Here is a 27,563-nt window from a genome sequence, read left to right as displayed (position 1 = left end):
TTGATTGGGACATCTCACTCTTCCCCATGTCCACGTTATATCATGAAAACCGACAAAATTCCCCCAAAATCTCCATAATGCCTCCAATGCTGCCCACTGGATCCGAGCTATCTAATCACAAATCATCCAAGTACATTGAAAGCCTATGGTTGGCACTTCCCCTGCTCAATCCATTCCCAATCCCCCGACTCCCTAAGCGCCATTGCAAACAGCTCTGCCAAGGTGAAAAGCAAAGGGGAGAGCGGGCACTCTTGCCTTGTCCCACGATGTAGCCAAAGTACCGCAAACACAAGCAAGCCAATGTGTTCAAGCCAATTCAAACCGCCCCGGTACCTCCAACAAAAACGTCCACTCCAATCAATCAAAAGCTTTCTCCGCATCCATCACCGCCACTACTTCTATCTCCTGCCTCTCCGAGGGCATCACATTGACATTGAGCTGCCTGCGCACATTCGCCAATAACTGCCATCCCATGACAAATCCCGTCTGACCATGCCCTATCACCCAAGGCACACAATCCTCAATTCACGATGCTAGCACATTTACCAACAACTTAGCACTCAGCAGCGATATCGGGCGACCTACACAAGTTCCGGGTCCTTATCTTTCTTTTAAATCAGTGAAATGGAAGCCTGCTGCAACGTGGAGGGAAGTTTCCCCCTCTCCCTCGCCTCGTTATACAGCCTCACCAGCAGTGGCACAGCTCCACGCCAAACTTTTTATAAAACTCCACTGGGAACATGTCTGGCCCCAAGGCCTTCCCTGCCTGCATCACACCCTTACCATCAATCACAGTGACGCAGTCGTTTGCACTGCTGCCTCACAGCTTCAGGGACCCGGGTTCAATTCTAGCCTCGGGTGACTGTCTGTGTGGAGTTTGCACTTTCTCTCCATGTCTGTGTGAGTTTCCTCGGGGGGGGCTTTGGTTTCCTCCCACAGTCCAAAGATGTACAGGTTAGGTAGATTTGCCGTGCTAAATTGCCCCTTAGTGTCGAAAATGTTAGATGGGGTGACTGGGTTATGGGGATAGGGTGGGGGCGTGGTCTTAAGTAGGGTGCTCTTTCCAAGGACTGATGTAGATTCAATGGGCCGAATGGCCTCCTTCTGCACAGTAAATTCTATGATCACCTCCCTCAGTCCAATCGGGGCCTCCAGCCCCTGAACTCACTCCCCCTCCACCTTGGGGAACGCCAACCCATCCAGGAATCGCACTATCCCCTCCTCCCCTGCCGGGGGCTCCTATAGAAGGCCTCGAATGATCCAGTCACCCTCTTCAGGTCTGTCACCACTTTATCCCTCTCATCCCTCACCCTACTGATCTCTCTCCCCACTGCCTGCTTCCTCAACTGGTGGGCCAGCATCCTACTTGCTTTCTCCCTGTACTCATGCACTGCCCCTCTGGCCCTCTGCAACTGCCCCACAGCTTTCCCGTGGACACTAACCCAAACAAATGTCTTCACTCTTGCTAGATTAAAATACTTCAACTATCTTCCTAACAGTACTCAGGATGTACGTACACTACAGGGAATGTAGCAGTTCAAGGCGGTGGCCTTGTGTACTGTTATAACCCGCATGCTCCTTACGGGGTAGGGATGATTGACTACCCCGTGGATCTTGCAGAATATGAGCTCCTCTGTTAAGGGGGGGAGGGGACCCTTAACAATACTTAGCTTTGTGTAAATAGAGTCAGCCAGTGAAGCACCAACTAGAGAAGATCTAGTAGGGAACTATTGGAACTGTATATATAATAGTAATTGTAAAATAAAGTAAGTTTTTGTTTCGACCAAACTCGATGTGGACTCTGTGTGGCCCTTATAAAACTGGCGATGAGGATAAAAACTGGATGGCTATTGATGCTACTGGGGTACCTCCCATATTTCTTGGATACAGGTTAGAAATTTTCTTTCATCGTGCCTCTTTTCGTCATTTGGACGAGTTTGATGCCGGACTGGAAGACTGGAATCAGTACTCATAGAGGATGCGTTACTTTTTCTGGGCCAACAATATCACAGAGAACGATCAGCAGGTAGTCATCTTATTAACTGCATGTGGTGTGCATACATTTGGAGTGACATGGAGCCTTACACACCCAGCGCCCTAGACACTAAAACCTTTGATGAATTTGTGGCTTTAGTGGGGCAACATTTTAACTCGACCCCATCTGTCATAGCACAATGGTACCAGTTTAATACCACCGAAAGGACCCTGGGTGAGTCCATCACTGAGTTTTTGTCAAGATTACGTAAAATTGCAGAATTCTGTGAATATGGCGCTGCCCTGTCCGAAATGTTACGTGACTGCTTGGCTAGTGGCACTAATAATGCGGCCTCTCAGAAGAAACTTCTAACTGAGCCTTCCCTGACCTTGCAACAGGGCATCCAAATTATGATGTGCCAGGAAAGCGCAGAGTCGGGGTACAGGAGATACAAGGGATGGAGATGAAACCCCTAGGACATGCCTCCTCCCATCAAGGGCCCCACCCCGAATCGCCAATTTGCCCTGGACTGAACGCCGTAAAGAACAAACCCAGTGATCGAATGATGTGCCTTCCTGACGGGAGACTTCCCAGACCATAGATGGGGAGCCAGGTTGATATGGAGCTTGAGGTCGGCGACCCTGGCATGCTGCCCCGGTACAGGCAGATGCCAGCCCATGGCCCGTAATTTCCATCTAGATGAGCTAGACGAGGAGGACGACTGCATACAGTTGTGTTGCGTGGCAATCCCCCGGGTGGCTCCCATTAAGGTTGCAGGGTGACTGGGCTCCTGCTCAATATGGCATTGGACACTAGCACAGTGGTCTCTGTGGTTGGCTAGAGAACATTTGACCGCATTAAGCTGGGAATTTAGACTCTAGATTTGACGGACACCCAGGCCAGGTTGGCCACCTACATGGGAGAACCATTAGATATTACAGGTACTACTATGACTTTGGTGGTTTATGGGTACCAGTTGGTGTGCCTCCCACTCATCGTGGTAAAGGGCCATGGGCTGGTTGCACCAACTGCAGCTGCAGTAGCAGCACATCCTCCAGATGGGTTCTGATGGTTTGGTAGAGGTGTTAGGAAAATGCCCGGAAGTGTTCCAACCCAGATTGGGGAAGATGAAAGGATCTGTAGCCTGCCTTCAGTTGACCCGAAAGCTCCACCACAATATTTCCAGGCGCGCAATGTCCCTTGCTGGAATAGGTGGACACAGAGCTCAGTCGGTTGGAGTCCTTGGGTATCATCAGGTCCGTTCAGTTCGCTGATTGGGCAGCGGCACTGGTATCGCTAATGAAGCTGAACAAAACGGCTTGTTTATGCAGGGACTACAAATTGATGGTAAACACTGCTTGGAACCCTACCGTATGCCCTGCATAGAGGATTTCTACGCTAAGCTTACAGGCGGGTATTCATTCACAAAGCTCGGTGTGAACCATGCCTATTTGCAGCCTGAGTTGGATCCTGTCTCCCGCAATTATGCCATCAATAATACGCACAGAGGCCTGTACGCGTATACATGGCTGCCTTTCCAGCGCACAATGGAGAACATCCTGCGAGGATTGCCACATGTGGTTGTTTATTTAGATGACGTGCTGGTCACGGGACAGGGCAGGGAAGTTGGTGGTAGCTCCAGATCAGATTAACAAGGTCTTTAAGGAATTCTATGAGAGATTGTGCAGGTCAGAGCCATCTGGGGGAGGCCGTTAGATGCAGGAATTTTGAGATGGGCTAGAGTACCCGAGGTTAGGGGAGGGGGACAGAGCTACATTAGAGGGGGCGATAGTGGAACAGAAGATGAAAGATGCGATTGGGAGAATGCAATCAGGAAGGTGGCAGGGCCGGATGGGTTTCTGGTGGAATATTATAAAAAATTCAAGGATAAGCTGGTACCGCTGATGGTGGGGATGTTTGAGGAGGTGATAGGGAAGGGGGTATTACCACAAACTTTGGGGCAGGTATCGATTTCCCTGTTGCTTAAAAGAGATAAGGATCGAACGGAATGTGGGTCGTATAGGCACATATAACCTTTAAACGTGGATGCAAAGATATTGGCGAAGGTATTGGCAGCTAGGCTAGAGAATGCCTCCCGAAGGTGATAGGTGAAGATCAGACAGGGTTTGTGAGAGGGTGGCACCTCTTTTTGAACGTTAGAAGTGTATTGAACGTGGTTATGGCACAGGTGGATGGAAGGAAACAGAGGTGGTTGTGGCATTGGACGCCGAGAAAGCCTTTGACCGGTAGAATGGGGATACTTGATGGCAGTTCTGGAGTGGTTTGGGATTGGACCAAGATTTGTGGACTGGGTAAAGCTACTGTATAAGGAGCCGAGGGCGAGTGTCCGCACAAATAACATCAGGTCGGATACTTTCCTCTCCACCGTGGGACTAGGCAGTGATGTCCTATGTCCCCCCCTGCTGTTTGCACTCGCGATTGAGCCATTGGCCATCACGTTAATAAGTTTGGGGTATGGGGGGTGGGGGGGGGGGGGGGGGGGGAGGGTGGGGGGGTGGGATAGAGCATAGGGTGTCTTGTATACCGATGACTTGTTATTATATGCGTCAGAACCGAGTGTGTCAATAGGGGACATATAGGAGCTGTTCGGGAATTTGGGTCTTTCTCGGGGTACAAATTAAATCTAGACAAGGGTGAATATTTTGTGGTGTTTCAGCCAGGGGTGTGGGCAGGGGTGGGGGGGGGGGGCTGCCATTCCGTAGGGCAGGGACTCACTTTAGGTACCTGTGGGTGCAGGTTGCTCGGGATTGGGGATGCTCCATAAATACAACATTTCTAGTTTTGTGGGGAGGGTGAAAGCTGATCTGGCAAGATGGGACAGTCTCCCTCTGTCACTGGTGGGTCGGGTATAGGCAGTTAAATGAATGCGTTGCCGCGATTTCTGTTTATTTTCCAATGCGTGCCGGTTTTCCTGCCAAAGGCATTTTGTAGAGAGATTGAAGGAATGATTACCTCGTTCATATGGGGAGGAACGGTGGCCAGAGATAAAAAGGTGCTGCTACAGAGAGGTAGGCAGGCAGGGGGTTTGGCTCTTCCGAACCTGATGTATTGCTACTGGGCGGCGAATGTGGAGAAGGTGCGGAGCTGGGTCAGAGGGATTGATTCCCAGTGGGTCAGAATGGAGGAGAGTTTGTGTAGGGGGTTGGGATGGAAGGCGCAATCAACAGCGCCGCTTCTGATGGCCCCGGGGAAATACTCAGGAAGTCCGCTAATAATAGCTTCATCGAGAATTTGGAGGCAGTTTCGCCAACACTTCGGGTTGGAGGCAGGGTCAAGGTAAATGCTGATTCGGGGGGAACTGTAGATTTGACCGAGGGAAGTGGGATGGGAATTTTCGGAGATGGGAGGAGAAAGGAATTAGGACACTAAAAGATTTGTTTCTTGCGTGTCGGTTTGCAGGATTGAAGAAGCTGGGAGCGAAGTATGGGGTGGAGCAAGGGGAAATATTTAGATACATGCAGGTTCAAGACTTTGCCAGAAAGGAGATTCAGAGCTTCCTGGTGGAGCCGGCTTCCACATTCCTGGAGGAGGTGCTGACAACAGGGGGACTGGAGAAGGGAGTAGTGTCTGCGGTTTACGGGCTATTTTGGAAGAGGAGAAGGCACCACTGGAAGGGGTCAAGGCTAACTGGGAGGAAGAGTTGGGAGAGGGTACGGAGGAGGGTATAGCTGGTGTGAGGTGCTCTGGAGGGCGAACGCCTCCACCTCGTGTGTGAGGTTGGGACTGATACAGATGAAGGTGGTATACAGAGCACACCTTAAAAGGGCGAAGGTGAGCCAGCTCTTTGAGGCGGTTGAAGATGTGGTGTGAACGTTGTGGGGAGGGGGGCCCGCAAGCCACGTTCATATGTTTTGGTCCTGTCCAAAGCTGGAGGATTGCTGGAAGGAGGTGTTTAGGGTAATCTCTAAAGCGGTGCACGTGAAACTGGACCCGGGCCATCGGGAGGCCATATCGAGGTGTTGGACCAGCCGGGGTTGGAAACGGGTGCGGAGGCAGATGTTGTAGCCTTCACCTCGTTGATCGCCCGAAGGCGGAGCCTGTTAGGGTGGAGATCAATGTGGCGGGGAGAAACTTGCTGGAATTCTTGACTCTTGAGAAAGTCAAATTTGAACTGAGGGGAAGGATGGAGGGGTTCTACAATTCATGGGCATTATTCATTATGCACTTTTGAGAATTGATCGCATCGAACATTAAGGTGGGAGGTTGGGAGAGTTGGGGGGAGGGGGACTGTATGTGTTTATGGTGACTATGGGTGATTCCTATTCCTTTTTGTTATTTGTTTATGTTAACATGCAGGCTAATGTTTGGGGGCTTGGTGGGAGGATGGGATCGTTGTTATTGATGTGGGGATTCACATTGCGTTCGTTATTGATTATTGTTTATTGTTGGGTATACATTTGGGAGAAAATGTGAAAAAGGAGAATAAAAATATTTTAAAAACAACTATTATAGAAAGTTTCTCTCGAACCTTGTGACTATGTTGACTCCCTTACACCTTCTTCTAAAGAAAAATCAAGTGTGGGCCTGGGGCCAGCCGCAGCAAACAGGTTTTTGGCGGCTGAAGAAGCAGTTGTTGTCTTCCGGATTACTGACCCATTATGATTCTGCCAAACCCTTGCTCATCACATGCGATGCTTCCACCTGTGTTATTGGGACCGGACAGAGAATGGCAGGGAACGGCCGATCGCCTTTGCCTCCCATACACTGACTGCAGCGGAAAGAAGGTACACGCAGATCGAGAAGGAAGGTCTGGAGGTGGTTAATGCAGTGAAACATTTTCACCAACACGTCTACGGCCGTCACTAAACTATCGTTATGGAGTAAAAGCATTTGCTCGGGGTTTTCAAGGAGATAAGGTAATTTTGCCCATTGCTTCCACGCGAATTCAGCGGTGCGCGTTGTTTCTAGCTACCTATGAGTGTTCTTTTGAACATAGGCAGGGGACGTAACTTGCGAATGTTGATGCACTGAATCAGTGCTTTGTTGTCTGGCCCCTTATAGATGGTCAAGGGTTGCAAATCTGAATTTCATGGACTCTTTATCTGTCACGGCATTGCGGATCCCTGAGTGAATTCAAACAGACCTGATTCCCATCTAGAGTTCGCACTGTGCTATTATACAGTGGACAGCATTGACAGCTCCCAGGTGAGTTAAGGGTATTTTCCTCCAAGTTGTCTAAGCTCAGGGTAGAGGATGGTATTTTCCTGTGGAGTACGTGCGTAGTCGTTCAACAGTCAATCAAAGGAGATGAATCGATCTTAAAGGACCTCCACAATAGTCATCCAGGCATGTCCAAATGAAAATGCTGGCATGCAGTTAAGTATGGTGGCCAGGCCTCGACATGGATATTGAGAAGATGGCCCAACAATGCTCCGTTTGCCAAGAGCATCAAAAGCTCCCGTTGACCACGGCCCTACATCATTGTGAATGGCCAGGCCGGCCATTGGGGCAGTAACATGCAGACTTTGCCAGTCCATTTTAGAGGTGCATATTCCTCTTGCTGATTGATGCCCATTTGAAGTGTCATGAAGTGCGATGGCATGAATCACATTCAGGGCAACTTTGAGAAGTTACGTTTATCGGTTTGCACGCATGGCTTCCCTGAAGTACTTGTCACTGATAACGGCACTCCTTTCACGAGTGAGGTGTTCTCAGGGCTCTTGAGGCAAATAGAGTGCGGCATATTCATACCACCCCATATTCACTAGGCTTCCAATGGTCTTAGAGGGACGAACGGTGCTGAAATCTAAAAGGGGCCTCAAGAAACAGTCTTTGAGGTTGATGGACACTCAGTTGGCCCGTTTATTGTTTTGCTACAGGACCACTCCACATGCAGTGACTGGGGTAACACCCGCGGAACTACTGATGGGCTGGAGACTTCGTACCGCCTTAGCATGATTTTTTCCAACACCAGGAGCAGCAACAGCATCGCCCCATTTGTCATCGACTCTCCAGGCACCTTGTACCAGGTGATTCAGTGTTTGTTCGAAACTTTACCTATGGCTCCCAGTGGATCTCCAGCATTATTCTTCGCCAGATAGATCCGTTTTTCTAGCTTGCCCTCGGAAACTTCTAATACCGCATCTGCTGCCCAATCAGGCCACAGCGGAACCCCAAGGGGGTCAAGGCACCGACATGACTGAGGTCATCGACCCGCAATCAGAGATGGAGACGCAGGAGGTCTCCGATGGGGAACCCTCGGATCCACAACCTTGGGAATTGCAGCTGCCACGTCTTTCGTGTCGGAAGCGGCGTTCACCTTTGAGATTCGCACCGCCTGATCAAGCACCTTGGGTACACGAAGCTCAGCCAGATGTCAAATGGGTCTGGTGCCCTTCTTCGCCAAGGTCTTCAGAAGATTCTTCGGACTTTCGGGGTGAGGAATGATATAACCCATTCTGGTCTTATGGGATAGGGATGTTTAACTACCCAGTGGATCTTGCAGAGTAGGAGCTCCCCCGATAAAGGGAATGGGTGACCCTTAACAATACTTGGCTTTGTATGAATAGAGTCGGCAAGTAAGGCACCGACCAGAGAAGACCCAGTAGGGAACTACTGGAGCTGTATACATTGGTAATTGGAAAATAAACCAATCAGACCAACTCGGTGTGGACTCTTCATGGCCCTTGTAAAATGTACCACCTTCGCAATGGTAATTAACAAATGATGGTCCTACTAGCATGAGAGAAAAAACAACTGCCAGAGCAGGTACAACCCAGGTTTCATACAGGGTGAAGGTTCCTCTAAACTGTCTCCGTCAAACATTCTCAATGCAGTTATGACAGGGGGTTGACACACACAGTAAAGCTCCCTCGGCCCGTCATTCATCCAACATTGTCCCATCAAATACTCCCATCCCACACAGCCTCTGTGTTAAAATGGCCCACATTTAATGGCCTGTATTTACTGGACCATGTGAGTAATTAAATTAAAGTGATTTATTGATGTGAAGTTGTGAAATGCAGCCAAATGCAAATCAGTTCGAATTTATGAGAACAGATTTTATTTCCGTGATTTTAAAGCGCGAAAACTACCTTTTGTTCAAGAAGGACACAAACTGAAAAGTTGCTTTTCCACACTTTGCTCTAAATTATTTTCTGGTGAAAGTGACTGGATCCTCTCACGGACAGTCTGACAGCAGCAGAGAAGGAAACAACTTCAAATTGCGTGAAGTAATTAAAAGCCCAAAACACAGACACCAAATGTGTCAACATCAGCTGCCGGTTTTGTACAGACTTTGCAGGGCTGCAGAAGTGCAAGGCCTTCAATATGGCTTCCAGGTTGCTGTGGAAACCAAGTTCTCATCAGCTGCATAACTGTGGCATGCATGCTCCATGCAGATTTTTAAAAACATATAAATTAAATCAAGCAAGGAGGGAGAGGAAAGGGAGGTTCAAAAAATGGAAAAAAAGCAGGTTAGTAAAAATGATGCAAGTAAATGGTATGTTCACGATCAAAACACTTGATACATGCCTGAGTGGAGATCGGACACTCTCATAGAATCGCCAGGTGGCCACCAGGTATGTGCGGCTGCTATCAGTGGAGTAAAATCGCCAAGCGGCCTAAAGTTAAAGGGGAGGTGGTTGAGGGGAAGGAAAATCGTACAAAATACCAGCACAAAATCAGCAAGTAAAATGGGTTGAAAAGCACAGTAAAAACATTTTTATTTGTTTACATTTTTTGTTTCAACAAGGGGGGAGTGGTATTGTCACTGGACTACTAATCCAGAGACCCAGGGTAATACTCTGGGGACCCGGGTTACCCGGGTACTGGGCTCGAACATCATCGCTGCAGATGGTGAAATTTGAATTCAGTATAAAAAATGACTGGAATTAAGAGTTTGATGATGATCATGAAACTGTTGTCGATTGTCATAAAAACACATCTGGTTCATTGATATCGTTTAGAAGAAGGAAACCTGCTGTCCTTCCCTGGTCTGGCCTACATGTGACTCCATAGTATCATAGAATCCCTACAGTGCAGAAGGAGGCCATTCAACCCATATTGTCTGGACTGACCCTTTGAAAGACCACCCTACCCGGCCCCAATCGCCCACCCTCTTCCTGCAACCCCATGCTTAGGGCAATTTAACATGGCCAATTCACCTAACCTGCACATCCTTGGACTGTGCGAGAAACTGGAGCCCCCGGAGGAAACCCACACAGACACAGGGAGAAAATTGCAAACTCCAGACAGACAGCCATTCTAGGCTGGGAATTGAACCTGGGTCCCTGTGCTGTGAAGCAGCAGTGCTAACCACTGTGCCACCATGCTGCCCAGACCCACAGCAATGTCGTTGCCTCTTAAATGCCTCTGCAATGGCCTACAGGCCACTCAGTTTAAGGGCAATCAGTGCGCCTTGCCAGCGATGCCCACATCCATGAAAGAATAATGAAAAGTCAGCCCTGGGCCCGATCAATGGTCTTTTTATGGGAAGGGAAGGTGGGAAGGTTGCAGCCATTCAATCCAATATGTTATTGCCAGACCTCAATTCAACTTACTCCGACAGAATATTACAATATTGGAATCAGAATGCTTGGTTAAATGAAAATAATTGAAGAACAAACAAAGGGCATGTCAGCAAATCACTAATTAGCTTTTTTTCAGAATGTATTTCAATAATGACCTGATTTTCTGTGTGTTTTCAGCACAACTACACACTCAACACAAGCACAAGAACAGGATCGATACCAGAACATGGGATGATACTGAACACAGATATTCTTCACCGATTCTGCTTTATGTCCTGCTTTATGCCTCCCACGAAGAGCAAGCGATCCAAATTAGGCGTCCCCTTTTAAAGAGACATTGGGTGGAATTTTACACCACTGAATCCCTCCTCCACCCTCCTCCTCCTCCAGGAGGGGGGGCAGTTAGCAGTTTGGGTGAGGGGCTGGGTGCTGTGTTCATCATCTTCCTGCTTCTGTTGGTCCGGGAGAGATTGGGGGGAGGGGGGGGGGGGGGGGGGTGCAGGGGTCAGCGCCTCTGCATAACATTCAGCCCACTGTCCTAATGAAAGCTTTCCATGCGGTTACACTAGCTGAGTGCAGATGTCGATCATTACTCGATAGTAGGACTAGGCATTCTCAACATGAAGACGTGGCTCACAGCTGATGCTGCCAAATGTGCATCAGTAAATCAAAGGAAATTGTTTGACTTGTGCTGATCTCAGCGGGTTTGTGGCGAACGGTTATAACACAGAAACTTTGGAAAACAAGGAGGCCTTTCAGCTTCCTCAAGCCTGTTCTATACTTCAACTCCTGATGGCTTGAACTCTAAAGATTCTGCCCCTTTGTTCTGGAATCTCCTGATGTGCAGATGCGGCGTTGGACTGGGGTGAGCACAGTAAGAAGTCCTACAACACCCAGGTTAAAGTCCAACATGTTTTGTTTCATACACTAGCTTTCGGAGACTTGCTCCTTCACCTGAGGAAGGAGCAGTGCTCCGAAAGCTAGGGCGAGATTCTCCCAAAACGGGAGAAATCGTAAAGCTGCCGTAAAACCCGGGCGGGTTTTACGGCAGCGCGCCCCTTCCCGACGGGGGACCGATTCTGGTCCCCCGTCGGGGCTAGCAGCCCGACGCCGTAGGCTCCGGCAAGACAGGCTTAACGAAAATCGTTAAGCCCGCTTACCGGAGTTAGCGCCGGCTGACGCGTCATATGACGTCAGCCGCGCATGCGCAGTTTGGAAGACTCCAACCCGCGCATGCGCGGGTGACGTCATCGCGTTTTTGCGCGAAACCCGCGCATGCGCGGGCCGGGTTGCCCCTCAGCCGCCCCGCGAATGGATACTGCGGGCGGCGGAAGGACAAGTAGTGCGCGGGCATCGGGCCCGCTGCCCGCGATCGGTGCCCACCGATCGCGGGCCCATGGCACCCTTGGCACGGCCGTGCCAATCGGTGCCATGGTTATAAAAAGCGAGTTGGTGACGGCGTTTTTACGAACGGCAAGACCAGGTGTGTTTGCCGTTCGTGAAAACGGCGGAAAGGGCTGGGACTTCGGCCCATCTAACAGCTGTGAATCGCTGCCGGCCGTAAAAAAAACGGCGGCAGCGATTCGGGTCGGGACTTCGGCGGGGGGGTGGGAGAATAGCGGGAGGGCGGGAAAAATGTCGGGAAGGCCCTCCCGCTATTCTCCCCCCGTCGTGGGGGGCGGAGAATTTCGCCCCCGTGTTTGAAACAAACATGTTGGACTTTAACCTGGTGTGGTAAGACTTCTTACTGGAATCTCCTGCCAGAGGAAATAATTGTTCTCACTCTAATCTCCCAAATCCTTTAATCACATTCAACACCTCAGTTAGATCATCCATTAATCTTCCGTGCTCAAGGGAACACAAGCCTAGTTAATCCAATCATTCCTCTTTAATTTAACCCTCCCCTCTATGAGTGATAACCCTCACTGACACCTCATACCCTTTTCTCGTTCCACGTGTACATCGTCCTGCAAATTAAATCTCGGCAAAGCAGTGCAGCTACTGTTTGTGCTCATGTTGGAATGCCAGCTTGATACTGGCAGCCTCTGTTTCCCGCTCACTGCACAGTGATGGCTAATCACAGAAAAATGATTGAGTAAGGTTCACGTTTTAAGATTGAGCTGTGCGCCTGGTGAGGGATGGGATGGAGTCTCTCTGGTAACATCGCTATTAACTGCCCACCACAGGCCAGAAAAAGGCAATTGATTAATTAATTAGATAATTTTGTTGAAAAGAGAGACATGCTGTTAAAGCTTTTCATCCTACACTCAGCAGGACAAACAGAAGAATACCAATTTCAAATGATGAAAACAACGTACACCGTGGTCAGAATTTAATGCTTGGGTTTGTGGGTTGGCAACCCTATCCTGGCCATTCTGGGTCCCTCACCTAATCTATTGCCATTCAGGCACTTATGTGATTGGTATCGGGGTCTTCGGCCGTAATCAGGCTGGGGGAGTGGGGCAGGGATTTCCCACTTCCAAGTGCTGCCGACCAATCAAAGCCTGGTCACTCTCCAGTACCGGCAGTGACTTCAGGAGAGTGGCCACTGCTGCTACTGCAGAGGGTCCAGGCTGCAGGATCATCCTGAAGCCTGGAGTGAAGTAAGACTGGCTCACCAGAGCCAGCCAAAAATGTCCCAGTGAGAGGACCTCTGTGTAATCTTCCCTCGTGATATAACCCTTGGAGTCCATATAGAATTCTAGTACACCCCTCTAAGGCCTATATAATTCTTCCTAAGATGTGGTGTCAGAACTGCTCAAAGTACTGCAGGTGTTGTCGAGCCGGGACTTTGTATAGACTTTTGATTCTTTTCCATAACGGCGCATGAGACAGAGGGTTGGTATTCTGGGGAGGCCCATTTGGAATAGACTGCCCAAGTAGAATTAATCCCTCCACCAAGTTGCATGGATTACCCACCAGGGTTCACATGGCATGGCCACCACTCACCTTGAATGATTTCCAGACAAGAAGGTTGTCCTTGAACCTTCCTGTTCTGCACTCAATCGTGAGGAGTTTGGAAAGTGATCAAGGGCGCAATATAATGGAACAGAACAGAGTCCCGTTTTAGGTTGCGTTTAGCCGGTGCTTCCCTGTGTGAGCTGCCCCACCGAGGGCAACACTTAAGACTCATTTCCTGTACTAACAAGCTCAACTCGCCAGTGCAGGAAGAAATCGGGGTGCCAATTCTCAGGATCCACCACCGCGCCCACCGAATCCCCCCAATCCCTAACCTACCAATTAGGAGTCCTCAAGACATTTGAATCCACCTCATAAGGGCAGGGCACCACCGAGGCCCATACTCTGCAAGATGCCACCTGGGTACTTTGGCACTGCCAGGGTGGCACTCAGTGGGGCTGTCAGAGTGCTCAGGTGGCATCGTCAGAGTGCCAGGCTGGCAGTGCCAAGGTGCCCAGGTGGTCTCGGGGCACCAGGGTACCACTCTGCCCCATGCCCAGCCACCCAGGGTTTCCAATCATCTGGGAGACCCCTCAAGTGTCGGTACGCCTGGTCCATGTTTTCGAGACAAGTGCTAAACGGCACACGGCCATAAGACTATAAGACATACAAGCAGAATTAGGCCACTCAGCCCATCGAGTCTACTCCGCTATTCAATCATGGCTGATATTTTTCTCATCCCCATAACCCCTGATCCCCTTATTGCTCGCCGGAGTCTCCTTGACGAAGCAGTTCGATCCCATGCCTTGGGTAACTCTGACGTAGGCATATTCAAGTGAGGCTAACGACTTACTTCAATATGTAAATCTGGATCATGCCCATTGTGGGTGAGATCCAGATCACGCCACCTCACGAGATCTCAGTTAGATCTCGCGAGGCATAATAAGCGTGGTAAATCACGCCCCTCGTCTCCACCTTGCCTCCCACCCCCGCCTCTGTGGGGAGAATAAAATTAATGTTCGTAATTTAGTGTGTGAGTAATTGTATAGGAACATGAAAAAAAACAGGACACCGGTTAGTCCCTGGAAATTGTTCTGTCATTCAATGAGTTGTGACCTAACTCCATATACAGACAGGCTTTGCACCATATTCTGAAATACCCATGGCAAACAAAATCTATTAATCTCAGTTTTAATATTTACAATAACTTTAGGCACATTGCCATTTGCAATAGAGTTCCAAACTTCACCACTCTTTGCTGTCGAATGGTTTCTAACTTCATTCTTGAAGGATCTGGCACTGATTTTTAGGCTATGCCCCCAGTCCTAGGATTCCCTAACCAGTAGAAATAGTTTATCTCCACCTATCCTATCTGTTCCCCTTCATATCTGGAGCTTTGATCAAATCACGCCTGAACCTTCTGAATTCCAGGAAATACAACAATAGTTTATGTGACATAACCGTTGGTGTCCAGATGCATTCTGGTTAAACCCCTCTGAGGCCAGTATAATTCTTCCTAAGGTGTGATATTTTATAAAGCCATGAAGGAATCCACACCGAGTAGTTCAAAGAAACTTAGTTCATTCACAATAATTATTCTGTACATCACATGGTAAATCCCAACTGGGTCTGCCTTGCCAGTGCCAAACTGGCCGGCTTCATACACCCTACAACTAGACATTCCTTAACAGGGTATCTCGAATTCTGCAATGTTCACGGGGAAGTTAATAGTTCCCACCTCGCATGACCCTTGCAGGCTATAACAGGTGTCAGAACTGCTCACAGTACTCCAGGTGTTTTTGAACCAAGGTTTAGTATAGCCTTTTTGATTATTTCTGAAATGGCCCATGATACATTCCTGAACATGGAACCCTGAGGTTGAGGAGGGTTTTCGGGGCAGTGGTGTCTCCTTCCACCAGTGCCTGGAAAGTTGGGGCAACCATACCTCAGCTGGTCAAAGGAGCGCTGATTGCATATTTATTTTCAGCAGGCACTTGTCTGCGTGGAGTCTGGCTTCTTAGGGGATGAAGTACACTCTCAAGCACGGCTGGGCATTTGGAAGACTGGAAACTGCAGCAGGGCTGGTCACAATGGAGCAGCCCCTGGAATGGAGGTAACTGGGGTCTGGTTTGCTGGGGTAAATTTTAGAGGCCACAGTGAGGGGGGAGGGCGATGTTTAATTGTGAGGATGGTCTTTCATCATTGGTGGCAGGGTAACCTAACTGGAGGGCCTCCCCCCCACCACCAAGAAAGCTGCCAGGGTATACCTGGTGGTCTCATGTGACAAAGTTCCCCCTCTGCTGGTAAAACCACTGGCGCCGAGAAAAGACCCTTAAGTGGCCACTTTGGGCTCCAATTAACTTAAGGGCAAAAGGGTCTATCGCCACCTTCCCCAGCACTGGTAAAATGTCAACGGCAACCACAAGGTGATGGACACACTACACTCTGCCATCCCACCCAATTTTAGCCCCATACTCTCAGCCCCCCCGCCCCCTCGTAAGCTCCCTGGATTCTGTGAAATCCTGATCCAAGTCTCTACGGACCTCCACCATCCTTACTTTTCCCCCATTTAACAAATATCATGTTCTCACCTTTCTTAGGTTAAAAGTGGAAGACCACACATTTGTCTAAGTTGAAATCCATTTGCCACAGATTTGCCCATTCACTTAATTTATTCATAACTCTTCTCAATGTTATGATTCCATCTAGGCTATTTACAATGCTGCTTTCCTTTGTCTCATCAGCAAGCTTGGAAACAAAGTTTTCTATCCATATCTAAAGTCTTAAAAAATGATGAATAATTGAGGCCTCAACACAGATCCTTGCGGGACACCACTAGTCACATCCTACCAATTAGAGTATCTTCCCATTCTCCCTCCTGCTGCTCAGCCAATTTCCTAACCAGGTCAATAATTTATCTTCAGTTCCATGAACTTCAATTTGAGATAACAGTCCCTTATGAGGGACAATATCAAGATGTATATAAATGAAACAAAAGAGAAAATGCTGGAAAATCTCAGCAAGTCTGGCAGCATCTGTAGGGAGAGAAAAGAGCTAATGTTTTGAGTCCGATGACGCTTTGTCTTTGTTGCCTATGGTGCTGAAGACTTGGGTTCGATCCTGGCCACGGGTCACTGTCTGTCTGGTGTTTGCACATTCTCCCCGTGTCTCCATGGGTCTACCCCTACAACCCAAAGATGTGCAGGTTAGGTGGATTAGCCACTCTAAATTGCCCCTTAACTGGAAAAAAAAGTCAACCACATTGGATCTGGAGTCACAAGTAGGCCAGACCAGGTTAGGATGACAGATTTCCTTCCCTAAAGGAAATTAGTGAACCAGATGGGGTTTTATGACAATGGTCCCATGGGCATCATTAGACTTTTAATTGCATTTTCATTTAATTAAAATTTCACTATCTGCTGTGGTGGGATTTGAACCCAGATCTCACGGAGCATTATCCCAGGGCTCTGGATTACTCGTCCAGCAATAACACCACTACACTACGACCTCCCCCTTTATGAACCCATCTCTATGACCAGCTGAACATTTTGAAGGTGTTCAGTCACCCTATCCTTAATTAGAGACTCTAGTCATTTTCTGACAACGGATGTTGGGCTAATCAGTCTATATTCCCTGTTTTTTCTCCATCACCATTCTAAAATAAAGGATGACGAAGGCACAATTTTCCAATCTGAAGGGACTGTTTGCAAATTGAAAGAATCTGGATGATTAGAGATGGTGATTTAAACTATCTGGTCCGAACCATTGTCACTCTGTTGGCTGGCCGACACTAATTTTGGTGAGCCCTGATTCAATGCTAGTTTCCTCTGGATTTCAGCCATGCTGACCCCTTTTCCTCGACTGTAAATATTGATGCAATGTAATGATTCAACATGTTCCCTTATTTTCATTTAGGTTATCACCGTTAAATAACTTTTCAAGAAGCCCAAATTACTCTGGATCACCCTTTCCTTCATAAAAAAAAACCTTTGCATTGATTATTAAATTCTTGCAAAGTGTCTTTTCATACTTTTTTTTATCTCTTACTATCTGGTTTGTTGTTCTTTGTACCTCTCCCAGTTGCCAAGATCCATCAACTTTTGCATGTAAACAACAGAATGAGTCCCGGTGTGAGTAACTGCATGTGAGTAACTGTGAGATTTACTTTGGGTTGTCAATCCAGCCACAGATCCCGTGCACTATCCTACCCCACTGAGGTGCAGCAGGCAATTATGTTTCCTTTGCCCCTGACTCTTTTTCCATCTGTTATCATTGTGTAAGAAAACCTTTCCAATCCTTGTTTTCCTTTGTAGTTCCTGCCTTGCTAGTTGCCTCAGAATTGCAGACCCTGTTTTTAAAATGACAGACATTTGACCCTCCCCCGCCCCCGCTGCAAGCTGCTATTGGACTGGCCCAGTCAGAGGCCCTTGATTCAGTATGCTCTGTAGCCTAGTCCATGACATCATTTTTATGGACTTGGCAAGCAGCGAATCCCCACTTCTTAAAATTCCAGGATATCTTCTATTCTCGATTGGTATTGTAGAGCCTTTCAGAAAATTCTGATTAATGGGCTGGGGAGCTGAATCTGATTTTCTCAACTGATAACTGTGTTCAAAGACCTTGTCTCTGCAGTCAGTTCAATATGCAGGAGTTTTCAGGCCAGGGCCACCTACAGGAAGAGGGGGTTGTTTGAAAACCTGTTTGAAATGCTCAGGTGACGCATTCTAATATTATCTCAGTGAATCCGAGAGCCAGTTTGGTGGAGGTCATTCAACTAAATATGACTCCCCAGAGAGAATGCTACAGCCTGAATGTTCTAATTGAAGACAACCATTAGGAATCCAAATCAACCTATGATTAGAACATTTTGCGCCCTTGGAAGATCAGCAACAGCAAAGTCTACAACCTCCTCAGCAAAGATCCATTTCTCATCTCCAGTTAATCCCTGTCATTTTGATCCTTTCCTACCCTCCTCATGTGTCTGTCTTGTGTGTGTCTGAGTGGAGGATGGGACAGGTTTAGGGGAATAATTAGATTAGCAGATCGTTATTCTGTCTTTGCCACTACACGTGTATCTTTCTCTTGTATAAATGAACATGAAAAAAATATTTTACTTACAATCTGTTGCGTTAACTCATTGGAGCAGTCAAGGGTCAAAGATCTCAGAAAAATACACTAATTATTGGTTAATTCACTATGTGGGACCCTGGGGTCTGTGGGACTGGAATTGATGGCCACACTAGACAGGGGGTTGTAACAATAGGTCACAATTAACAACTAACTTATTAATCAGAGAACTCCTCACTTCTTTAGGTGAACACAACTTACTTTGTTTAAAATCAGCAGAAGATCTTTGCCTGATCTGTCTGGCCTATTCCTGTAGACAAAGATGACTTAAAGATCAAAGCCAAAGGCTCAGCAATCTCCCCCTAGCTTCCCAGAGAATCCTAGGATAATCCCTGACTGATTTTAGGCAGATACACGGAACTGACTTACACTCAGCACAGCTTACCTGATCAAGGTGGGGCTTACCTGATCAAGATGGGACTTACCTGATCAAGGTGGGGCTTACCTGATCAAGGTGGGGCTTACCTGATCAGATGGGGGCTTACCTGATCAAGATGGGGCTTTACCTGATCAAGATGGGGGCTTACCTGATCAAGATGGGGCTTACTGATGAGACTGGCGGCAGGATTCCTTCTCTTCTCAAAGTGTTTCTGCGCGTGTTGCTCTTGAACTTTTAAGGCAAACCTGAGCAAGAATGCCCTGTGATAAAGGCCATGAAAACACGTCAGTCACACCCAGTCTAACTGGCTACACATCCAACACAGGTTTCTGGAAGAGAATGTATTGAATTATTGTCCCTTGTTCTGGATTCTTCAGCCGCTGGAAGCAATCTGAATTTACCTCCCTCTGTCCTGTTCTCTCACCAGTTAAACACAAATGTCCTATTGCTTTGCAATGTTCGGTTTTAATTACCCAATTTCTTCTTACATCTCTCTTTGTAAATTACTTCTTCATAACAGGCAGCATTCTAATGAGTTTGCGTCCTATCCTCTCCAAAGCTTCACTATTCCCCCTGTAGTGTGGAGTTCACTACATCACCCGGTGCTCCAACTGAGGTCTTATTGAAGTTTTATATAGACTCTTATAAGGAAATCTGATGCTCACTATTAACATGTTTCTGCAGAGTCAGGTCAAAACCCAGATTGGAGTGTAATGAATGGGTGAAGGCAATTGAAGAAGTCTTTGGACTGATCTTTACATTAATGCACATCAACGGTTTGCTGAAATATTTAAATTTGGGTTTCCTTCCTGTCCAAACATTTCTTACACCTGAATGACAATTAAAAGCCGCCCACTGTGTTGAGCTCCCCAGTTTCCCAGATTTGGATCTTGCAATAAGGAGGACACCATCGGATCAACACGAGGCCAAATAGGCCAAGTTCAACAATGGGGGAGCTAAAGAAAATTTAGTGGGATGTGTTGTTCAGTGATATCCCTGGTTAAGGGAAAAAGGTTGAGCCAAATCTAATACATTGAATATAAGCAAGTAAAGGATGGCAAGCTTAAACCGGATGAATTGGAAATGTAAAGTGGAAGGAAGGAGTGAGAATATTTTTCTTCAAGACAAAGGGAGAACAGAGGCAATAAATAGAGCCCTAGAGACCAATAGGGCTGTAATAACTTCCATAAGGCTCATGGGGATACTCTAATCGATCTCCCTGTGGGATTTGTGGAAAACAAGCTTTCCCGCCCTTGGGCGGAGGCCCACCCAGGTGGGTCCCGTTACGAGACTATGTAAAAGCCAGCCCGGACAGGGACCGGCATTCTGGGAATCCCGATGACGACTTATTGTCCATGTATGCTGCCATAGTGGCCGTTTTCTATGATTACAATAAAATCATGCTTATTTTCACAAGGGCCTCCTGGGTCTTCATTTTGACAACGAGGTAAAAACATCAATTACGATTCTGGATGTCCCAGCCACATTGGGATATTGCTGCACAGCAAAGAGTTTGGTGCAATTTTGCAAAAGCTGTTAATTGAAAATCTGAGGCCTTCGATACAGGCTGGAGGATTGATTACAATACATCGAGTGAATGCGGAATAAAGAATGACTAAGGTAAGAGTAGGGCCAGTCAAGGACAGTAGTGGGAAGTTGTGCGTGGAGTCCGAGGAGATAGGAGAGGTGCTAAATGAGTATTTTTTGTCTGCATTCACACAGGAAAAAGACAAAGTTTTTGAGGAGAATACTGAGATACAGGCTACTAGACTAGAAGGGCTTGAGGTTCATAAGAAGGAGGTGTTAGCGATTCTGGAAAGTGTGAAAATAGATAAGTCCCCTGGGCCGGCTGGGATTTATCCTAGGATTCTCTGGGAAGCTAGGGAGGAGATTGCTGAGCCTTTGGCTTTGATCTTTAAGTCATCTTTGTCTACAGGAATAGTGCCAGAGGACTGGAGGATAGCAAATGTTTTCCCCTTGTTCAAGAAGGGGGGTAGAGATAACCCCGGTAACTATAGACCAGCGAGCCTTACTCTGTTGTGGGAAAAGTCTTGGAAAGGTTTATAAGAGATAGGATGTATAATCATCTGGAAAGGAATAATTTGATTAGAGATAGTCAACATGGTTTTGTGAAGGGTAGGTCTGCCTCACAAACCTCATTGAGTTCTTCGAGAAGGTGACCAAACAGGTGGATTTCAGTAAAGCAGTTGATGTGGTGTATATGGATTTCAATAAAGCATTTGATAAGGTTCCCCACGGTAGGCTATTGCAGAAAATACAGAGGCATGGGATTCAGGGTGATTTAGCAGTTTGGATCAGAAATTGGCTAGCTGATAGAAGACAAAGGGTGGTGGTTGATGGGAAATGTTCTGACTGGTGTCCAGTACTAGTGGTGTACCACAAGGATCTGTTTTGGGGCCGCTGCTGTTTGTCATTTTTATAAATGACCTGGAGGAGGACGTAGAAGGATGGGTGAGTAAATTTGCAGATGACACTAAAGTCAGTGGAGTTGTGGACAGTGCAGAAGGATGTTACAAGTTACAGAGGGACATAGATAAGCTGCAGAGCTGGGCTGACAGGTGGCAAATTGAGTTTAATGCAGAAAAGTGTGAGGTGATTCATTTTGGAAGGAATAACAGGAAGACAGAGTACTGGGCTAATGGTAAGATTCTTGGTAGTGTGGACGAGCAGAGAGATCTCAGTGTCCATGTCCATAGATCCCTGAAAGTTGCCACCCAGGTTGATAGGCTTGTTTCAAAGGCGTACGGTGTGTTAGCTTTTATTGGTAGAGGAATTGAGTTTCGGAGCCATGAGGACATGTTGCAGTTGTACAAAACTCTGGTGCGGCCGCATGCGGAGTATTGCGTGCAGTTCTGGTTGCCACATTATAGGAAGGATGTGGAAGCATTGGAAAGGGTACAGAGGAGATTTACAAGGATGTTGCCTGGTATGGAGGGAAGATCTTATGAGGAAAGGCTGAATGACTTGAGGCTGTTTTCGTTAGAGAGAAGAAGGTTAAGAGGTGACTTAATTGAGGCATACAAGATGATCAGAGGATTAGATAAGGTGGACATTGAGAGCCTATTTCCTCGGATGGTGATGTCCAGCACGAGAGGACATAGCTTTAAATTGAGGGGAGATAGATATAGGACAGATGTCAGAGGTAGGTTCTTTACTCAGAGAGTAGTAAGGGCGTGGAATGCCCTGCCTGCAACAGTAGTGGACTCGCCAACACTAAACACATTCAAATGGTCATTGGATAGGCATATGGACGATAAGGGAATATTGTAGAGGGACTTTAGAGGGGTTTCACAGGACGGCGCAACATCGAGGGCCAAAGGGCCTGTACTGCGCTGTAATGTTCTATGTTCTATGTTCTTCCAGGCGAACGGCATCACTGGAGAGGACCCACAGAAGGTAATCCTCCTGACCGCCTGCTGGTCCCAATCTTCGGCACAATCAAAAGCCTCACGTACCCAGCAGTCCCAGACTCAAAGTCCTTTAATGAACTACTGGAGTTTGTGGGGAACATCATGACCCAAAACTGGCCATGATTATGCAACGGTACTGGTTTAACATGGCTGTGTTCATTCCGGGGGTAATGGACTTTCTGAAACAAATCTGATGGCCGGCAAAACATTGTGAGTTCAGCTCATCTCTCTCTGGCCTGGTAAGGGACCTTCTGGTGTGCAGGATTTACAACGTGGCAACTCAGAGGAATTTGTTGGCAGAACCAACATTGGATCTGAAAAGAGCCATTGAGCTTTCCCTGTCCTGTGAGGATGATGAGAAGGGGATCAGGAACTCCAGGGTTCCGTTGACTCCAGCCTCCATAAGACGACCCCCATACAGGAGTGCAGTGCCATCTCAGGTGCAGACTCATGGGTCGAATGGTCTCCTTCTGCACTGTAGGGATTCTATCTCCACCAAAGCAGCAACCAAATGCACAACATCGCAACTGGACACAATGGTCAAGGGCCTCCACAGACGAATGTGACTCCTCCCCAGAGGATGATGGGGAATGATAGTGACATCGCAAGGCCTGCAGTCGAAGAACACATGGCAACCAAGGCCGCCAGAATTGGCAAAGAATGCACTGGGCAGACGACATGGTCGCCCCAAGCCAGGGGACCCAGCCTGAGAAGAACAACTGATGCAGCTGAATTGCATCACAGCCCCTAAAGTAGCATCGATTCAGACGAGACTTCAAGTCATTGGGCACCCCCTGGTATGGAGATCGGCACGGGGGCTGCCATCTCCATCATTGGTCAACAAATCTTCCATCAGCTTCGCACGGGCATCCTGCCCTCGAGCTTATTCCGGGAAGCTGTTGAACGGGACCACCGTGACCCCGGTCACCCACGGGCAGCAGATAGGCAGGTTGCCACTAATAGTGGGATAGGGGCTGGGACCCAACCTTTTGGGCCGTGATTGGCTGTGAACACTTAGTCTGGCAGCAAATCTTCCAGATGGGCACCGGCAGCCTGTATGAAGTCCTGAGGAAATATCGTGAGGTTTTCCAGGAGGGCCTGGAATCGACCCGGAGGCCCAACCCGAATGCTTCAGAGTACTACTGTACTCCAACACCTTGCGCTCAAAGGTGGAAACTGAATTATGGCCTTTGGAAAGCTTGGGTGTCAAAAGCCAGGCCCGATTTGCAGAGTGGGCTGCACCAGTGGTCCACACATTGTTGGCACAGTATAAGTCGGTTCGGCTCTGCGCCTGAACCGATATCCCATGCTGCGGGCAAAGGATCTGTACGCGAAGCTAGCCTAGCCGGGGGCCACTTGTTCACAAATCTGGACATTAGCCTTGTGTATTTCCAACTAGAACTAGATGCAGCATCGTAAAAGTACGTGACAATCAATACTTTCAGGGGTCTATACGAGTATACTCGCCTCCTCTTCGGGGTCTCATCCACATGCAATATCCCAGAGGGTGATGGAAGGCATCCACCAGGGGCTACCCAAAGAGACGACATACCTGGACGATATGCTCATAACAGGGGCCATCGAGAACACTTGGACAATTTGGAAGAGGACCTCAGGTGGTTCACCCAAGCGGCCGTCTGCCTGAAGAGGGGAAAGTGTGTGTTTCAGGTAAAGGGGTCACGTACCTGGGATATCACGTGGGCAAGAATGGCTTGCACCAAGTTGAAGAAAAGGTCCAAGCCATAAAGAGTGCTCTGAAACCAGAAAATACGACTGTATTAAGATGATTTTTGGGATTGTGAACTATTATTAGAAATTTATCCTGAACGTAGCCACTTTGTTGGCAACTCTTCACATCCTGCTGAAGAAGAACCAAAGATGGGCAGGGGCAGCACCACAAGAGGAAGCATTTTCAAGGGTAAAGAAGCAGCTGCAAAGATGTGTGGGTTAGGTGGATTGGCCATGCTAAATTACCCGTAGTGTCCTAAAAAGTAAGGTTGGGGGGGGGGTTGTTGGGTTACGGGTATAGGGTGGATACGTGGGTTTGAGTAGGGTGATCATTGCTTGGCACAACATCGAGGGCCGAAGGGCCTGTTCTGTGCTGTACTGTTCTATGTTCTATCTTCCCAGCTGTTGGCACATTACGACCCTTCAAGGCTGCTTGTCCTCACCTGCAACACCTCCCCATAAGACAGTGGAGCAGTGTTGCCTCTTTGATGGGATGACAGCACAGAGCGCCCAACTGTATATTCATCTGGAACCCTGGCCGAAGCGGAACGTCGCTACGCCCAGATAGAGAAAGAAGGGTTGGCCGTGAAACATGTGGTGAAAAATTGTAATCAGTACGTCTACGGGCGCTGCTTCCTCATCATCGCAGACCATAAGCCAATGCTGGGCCTCTTCAAGGAGGACAAAGGGTTCCTCCATATCCTCAGCCTGTATCCAGCACTGGGCATTGTTATTAGCGGCTCACGAGTGCACAGATAGTAAACGCTGACACCCTTAGTCAACTCCCGCTGCTTGTAAACCCCCGTCTCCACCAGTAATGGATGAGGTCATGACAGCGCTCAAATTAAGACACCCTGAGTCTAACACTCTTTAGGGTTGGGGTCTACGGACTGATTGGGATCCTTGGGAGACCCAGTGGTGCAAGGTCTGGCTATATTTTGTGCACTCATTGCCCGTGACAGCCGCTCAGATCCATACATGGATCCAGAGGGATCCCATGTTGGCAAAACTGTGCCACATCATCCTGCACAGCGGGTTACAGGGAAGCCCACGGCAGCGCTACAGGCCCCACATCACGAAGCTCGCCAAACGATTTGGAGTCTGGTGCAGCCGGGAAAATGAGACTCTTTATAATTCCAAAAGTCCCAGGCAGTCAGGAGGAAGACGTTCTGACGGTCTTCCTCCAAAATAATATTAGCCTGGAAGAAGTACCTCATGCATTCAGCATACAGGCTCCAGTCTTCCAGGCCTGCGTCAACGGCTTCCAGCTTACCAAACAGTAGCATCTTGAACTTCATGTCCATACGTTCCGGGATAGTAATCGCCCAGGATGGCTGAGCGGCTCCTCAAGCGAGTCAGAGTCTCCTTTGTCCTCATCGCCAGTTTAATAATTGAGGAAGCCAGCAGTAGTGAAACAAGGATTTATTGAATTATGTTACTGCTCACGGCAGTAACACTCTCTCCCACTCCAGTCTCTGTTGGGACAACCAATAGCTATGGGCCCTGTTTAGGCCGGGTTTATATGTAGGTCTAACGAGCTACAGCTTGGTGGCCTCTGCCTCTTACCTGGGAAGCTCATACTCCACGAGTCCCATGGGAAGATCGGTAATGGTTTCCCTGTGGTCCTCATGGGGACAGTCGGATTAAAGGGGCTGAAGGCCAACAAACCCATTGGCCCCCATGGAAAAGAATAGAATAGAATCCTTGCAGTGCAGAAGGAGGCCATTCGACCCATTGATTCTGCACCAATCCTCTGAAACCTAGGCCCCAAACCCCGCCTTATCCCTGTAATCCCACCTAACCTGTGGATACCAAGGGGTAATTTAGAATTGCCAATCCAGCTAACGTGCACATCTTAGGAGGAAACCGGAGCATCTGGGGTAAACCCACTGAGACACGGAGAGAATGTGCAAACTCCACACAGACAGTTACCCAAAGCTGGAATTGAACCTGGGTCCCTGGCGCTATGAGGCAGCAGTGCTACTACTGTGTAGCCCATATATTAGAACTATCGAATATATTGGGACTATTAAAGGTTCGACTGACTCTCTCAGAAACATCACTCATTGGTTTTCCAGTGGTTGCAATTCCTCAGAAGATATAAACTCACTACTGGACCATTCCTACGTTCCTGAACAGTCGTGGGATATGAGCTCTGTCCAGGACAGTCCCTGGGACATCAGCTCTCTCAGTCAGGGCTTTCCCTCTTGTAATGCTTTATGTGAGAGACACCACAGCCGTGTGTTCATATTGGGTAAGATGTTAATGTTGGAAAAAATCACTTCCATTAGAAAGCTATGTAATTAAATAGAGCTGCAGCAGTTAAACCCAAAAGAATGTCATTTGATTACGATCATTGTACCAATCAGTTACAAAACAGTCTGCTGTTTGAGGAACAAACCACGGCGCCGCAATTAAAAAACTACAATCCTTCCCTTCTTTCAAATCCCTCCATGGCCTCACTCCTCCCTATCTCTTTAACCCCTCTGTCCTCCTCTAGTTCTGTCCTCCAGTACAGTTCTGATTTTTATCATTTTACCATTGGAAGACGTGTCTTCAGTTCAAGGTCCTAATCTCTGGAAATCCCTCCCTCACTCTCCCCCTCATTCTCTTCCTCACTCTCCTCCTCACTCTCCCCCTCATTCTCTCCCTCACTCTCCTCCTTTAAGATTTTCCTTAAAACCTACCGCATTAACCACATTTTTGGTCCTGTTCTAATATCTCCTTATGTGGCTTTTGTTTATTGTTTCATGATACTACTTCTGCGAAGCACGTTATGATGTTTTTACTACGTTAATGGCACTGCATAGGTACACGTTGCTTAGGAGCTCCACCAATCTTTCTCTGGGAATAACACAGTCCTTGCACTGTTAGAATTCAGTGTCACTTCTAAGAGTTTTCTTCTGGAAAACTGCTCTTGCGGTTAAGTGAACCCCAGTGGATCACTCACTAATTTACAATGGGTGTTGAGGTCTTAACATCACAATTTACATTGCTTTTCCAGACCACATTTGGCTGGACTGTCTGACAGAACAGCGGGGGTGGGGATCCACTGTGAGAATGTTAACCCCATTCTGCCCACTTTCCCGTATGAGGGAAACTACAATTGTCCCTGATGTAACAAGATGTAGCTGGGCCAGTTAGAATTAAAACGAATACCTTAAAGAAATGTTTTACACCCAGTGTCAGTGCCTCGCTCTCTCAGAGTAAGTAACATAAACACAGGAGGCCATTCAGTCCCTTGTTCAACCATTCACTTAGATCACGGCTTATCTCTGTCCCAACCTCTTTCGCACGCTTTTGTTTCCTATCACTTGATATTCTTACCTCATAAAAATGTGTTGATCACAATCTTGAAAATTCCAATTGACCCTGACTAGCTACATCCTTTTAGGGGAGAACAGTTCCAGGCCTTCAATTCCCTTTGTGTGGGGAAGTGATGGCTCCAATGTGAAGAGTGGGCCTTCACCTGAGAAAACAGTTTCTATCATTCCCATCTAATCCTTTAATCATCTTTCACACAGCAATAAATT

At 47.8% G+C, this 27,563-nt stretch overlaps 1 protein-coding gene across 1 annotated transcript in view; it reads right to left on the bottom strand.

Annotated features, from left to right (window-relative positions):
- The window catches only part of LOC119967664 (potassium voltage-gated channel subfamily KQT member 5-like), a 397,797-nt gene that overhangs the window by 37,456 nt on the left and 332,778 nt on the right, over positions 1–27,563 (bottom strand). Inside the window, 5 exon segments of the mRNA XM_038800475.1 lie at positions 9,233–9,266; positions 9,269–9,326; positions 14,827–14,846; positions 19,040–19,116; positions 24,884–24,896. Coding sequence (XP_038656403.1) covers positions 9,233–9,266; positions 9,269–9,326; positions 14,827–14,846; positions 19,040–19,116; positions 24,884–24,896 — 202 coding nt within the window.

Source organism: Scyliorhinus canicula, chromosome 6 (assembly GCF_902713615.1).
Source record: "Scyliorhinus canicula chromosome 6, sScyCan1.1, whole genome shotgun sequence".
NCBI classification, from domain to species: Eukaryota; Metazoa; Chordata; class Chondrichthyes; order Carcharhiniformes; family Scyliorhinidae; genus Scyliorhinus; species Scyliorhinus canicula.
The sequence above is the reverse complement of the archived record's forward strand: the minus strand, read 5'-3'. Positions and strand labels throughout refer to the sequence as shown.